This window comes from Ctenopharyngodon idella, chromosome 20 (genome assembly GCF_019924925.1).
Source record: "Ctenopharyngodon idella isolate HZGC_01 chromosome 20, HZGC01, whole genome shotgun sequence".
Classification (NCBI taxonomy): Eukaryota; Metazoa; Chordata; class Actinopteri; order Cypriniformes; family Xenocyprididae; genus Ctenopharyngodon; species Ctenopharyngodon idella.
The window spans coordinates 25538579-25542239 of record NC_067239.1 but is presented as its reverse complement, the minus strand read 5'-3'; the positions used below and the strand labels follow the sequence as shown (position 1 = coordinate 25542239).

Sequence of the window (3661 nt, the reverse complement as noted above, 5' to 3'; positions counted from 1 at the left end):
TCTACAGGCATTTCCAGTGGCCACTATTGAAAAAGTGGCTCTTCACGTCGCACGTGGTTTACAGGTATGGTTGTGAAATCAGTCATTTGTAAATTTAATGTTAAGGCCCGTTCACACCAAGAATGATAACTATAAAGGATGTCAATGTTTTTAAGGCCCAACGACCAAGGATGATGACTATAATGATAAAGATATAGTTTTAAAAATAGTTTTCAATGTAAAAGAATAGCAGAGTCCACACCACAACTATAACGATAATGGCACAGAGGAACAATATCTTTGGAATCACTTTAACAACGTTGTTTTTTCCAACCGATGAGTATGGAAGCTTGAGAAGAGAGGGCTACTCATTGAGAAAACAAAGGAAATTAACATTTGAACTCTCTCTTGCAAAATTAGCACCCCCATCCGAGACGCAATCACACTGAATCAGTCACACCTCAGCATTGCCTTAATCTACATTTCCTTTCCTTCACCCCCCTCTTCCCCCATCTCCTCTCTCTACATGCAGAGATGACCTGAAATTCACCCAAAATCTGTATGGTTTAATGTGAACAGTTATCATACAACATTATACATGTTTGGTATCATTTGAAATGTCTCAGTGCGATTGGTTCAAAGGTCTCATTCCCACAGAAGTAAACCAGAAGGTAATAAAGGTTTAAAGATTTTAGAGGTATTTTGCTCTCTGTAATGGGTGTGTCCACCTTCACAGGGTCTTTCATGCAAATGGCCTTCTGTCCCCAAAAGGTGTAAACTACTCAGTCTAGGACCCTGATTAATGCAAATTCCCATTGTGAAAGAAGTGCCTGCTGCACCCATGGTACGGCAGAAAGGTTCCTTGATTATTACGCCGGAATGAGAGTATAGTTCACAGCCATATCGGCCGAGAAAATCGCAACTTTTCATTTTCTGTCGGTCTTAGTACATGATGTAACTACAGAAGAGTCAAGTTTTAAATAGGAAAAATATCAAAACTCTTTGCTCATTTTTGAGCGAGATGCTATTGGTCTCATCAGATTCAATGAACTATGCTAAGCTATGCTAAAAGTGGTACCGCCAGACCCGGAGATCGGCTGAATGGATTCGAAAACGGTAAAACTCAACTGTTTAACTCTAGGGGAGTTGGAAAATGAGCCTATTTTCAAAAAAAGTGGAGTGTTCCTTTAAGATTCATCAGCTGGAAAAGATCATTTTGAAAGTGACTCCGCTATTCTTTTACATTTGGAATGATTTTTATAATTATATCGTTATATTTATTGTCTTTGGTGTGAAGTGTGAACAGGCCTTTACTGTTTTTTCCATATTTAAATGTAATTATTATGTAATCTCAAGGTCTTACTACAATGTTTTATTGTTTTTCTTCAGTACCTGCATAATGAGAAAAAGCTTTTGCATGGAGACATGAAATCATGCAATGTTGTCATCAAGGGCGACTTCGATAGCATCAAAATCTGTGATGTTGGTGTGTCACTGCCACTGGATGAAAACATGCAGGGTATGAAACGATTTAACATTTCAACATTCTAATTTTTTCCTTCCTTTGTTCATTAATAGAGTGGATCTCAAAAAAAGAAGGTAAAAGAAAACATAAAAAAGATGTTTTTAAAGTATTTTTTCATACCTATCTTTCCTCAGTGAGCGATCCAAAGGCCCATTATATTGGGACGGAGCCGTGGAAGCCTAAGGAAGCCTTGGAGGATGGGATTATCACAGACAAAGCTGATATATTTGCGTATGGACTCACGCTGTGGGAGATGATGACACTTTCTGTTCCTCACCTGGAGATGCTGGACACTGAGGGTGATGATGATGATAATGGTAAAGCTACAGTAATCAAATCCATCTGCTATTTGTAATATACTATAGCAATTGGATTTTTAAAGTGCCTCTTATCTATTCTTTCTTTTTCTTAGATGACTCCTTTGAGGATGATTTTGATGAAGATGCATATTACGAGAGGTTGGGAACTCGACCGCCTTTGGACGCAGCCACTCTCGGAGGGTCTTATCAGAGGATGGTGGAGCTCTTCTGTCTCTGTACAGAGGAAGACCCTCAGAAAAGACCCTCTGCAGCTCACATTGTTCAGGTGCTGGAATCCAACAACCAGCTTTGTGACAAAAACAGTGAGGTCATTATAATTGATTAAATTCACTATTCTCTTCCCGTCAATGTAAAATATATTGGAATGTTTACAGGTCGGGTCTGGTTTCTGCTCTGCTTTTCTGTCTATAATTTTACTTTGTGAGCTGTTTCTTTGTCACATTGTAAATATTTTTCTGTTGATGATTGTCATGTTACATATGTTCTTATGTACTCCATTGACTTTCAGACATGTTCTAGATACTGTAGTTGTTACGGTGCAATTTGAATTAAAGTGTCTATTTGAACTATGGTCTTTGTGTATAAAATTATATAAAATGCTTGATTTTGTGAGTTAAATGAATATAGGGCAGATTGAATTTTAACTTTTTTGAGTGACTTTCACAATCATTACTTGATGGGAATTAAGTAATAAGTAATACTTTGAGCTGACCATAATTAGAGTAATTTATGTTCAACATAGAAATAGCAGTTGCACTTTACAGTATGTGTATTTATTACAATGTAATTTCATAAGAAAGTACTGGGTAATATGTTAAATACATTGGTTTAGGGTAGGTTCATGGTTAGTATAATATTTGTACATAGTATCTATATGTGGAACAGTACTGTAAAATAGTGTTACTGAAATGTCTGATTTAAGATTTTTAACGCTTTACAATAAGGTCCCATTAGTTACTGCATTGACTCATTAACTAACAATGAACAATGCATTTGATAGTGTTGATTAATTTCACTAATAAAATACTGTTCATTGTTAGTTTATATTAGCTCAGGTCCATTAAATATCAGATACAACTTTTAATTTTAATGTATTAGTCATGTTAACATTAATAAATGCTTTAGAAGTATTTTTCATTGTTAGTTCATGTTAACTTTTGTATTTAAATAATGTTAACAAATGTATCTTTATTGTAAAGCATTTTAAATTTCCCTGACTCTTATCCGTTATAAAATTTCTTGACAGCTCCCAGTTTTCAGTGACTATGGCAACCCTAAAATAGGTAGCTAACAAGAAATATTTTTCATGAAGTTAACATGTCCTGCTGTGACAAACTAGAAGTTCTCAAAGTTTTTGACGTCAAGGACCCCCTTCCTGAAATTTAAATGCAGCTAATATATATATATTAAATGGGTCTATATACATAAGCCTATTTGTACTGTGAAAAAATATCTAGAAAATACAATTCATATTTACTTTCTTTCTGTTGACCACATATTGTTATTGTATTAACAGGTAGAAAAACAATAGCGGTCAATAGAATGAAATAATTAAGCTTGGCTTTTGACCAGTCTTTAGACGTAAATGGTAATTTAGTCAGGTTTTACATTTTTCCATATTTTTCAGTTTGTAACCTCTTCTCTAAAACTTAAAGCATTTTGCATTCAATCATTCTAAAAGAATTAGCAAGTTTTTATGGGAAGACTGAAACTATTAGTAATATTTGTACTTTTAAAATGCCATCGCACCACAAAACTATATAAAATTAACTAGTGAAGGCAAACAAAACTGAAACCTAAGCTGCATAACTCATTCAAATGAATACAATACAAAATA

General features: G+C 34.7%; 1 protein-coding gene across 1 annotated transcript in view; it reads left to right on the top strand.

Moving 5' to 3' along the window:
• pbk (PDZ binding kinase) overlaps positions 1-2390 on the top strand; it is a 3440-nt gene extending 1050 nt beyond the window's left edge. Inside the window, exons 5-8 of the mRNA XM_051876310.1 lie at positions 1-64; positions 1369-1498; positions 1639-1821; positions 1917-2390. The exon at positions 1-64 is cut by the window's left edge and continues 106 nt beyond it. Of these exons, the coding sequence (XP_051732270.1) occupies positions 1-64; positions 1369-1498; positions 1639-1821; positions 1917-2149 (610 nt within the window). The 3' untranslated portion in view covers positions 2150-2390. The remainder of the gene's footprint in view (positions 65-1368; positions 1499-1638; positions 1822-1916) is intronic.
• Positions 2391-3661: the final 1271 nt, after the last annotated feature.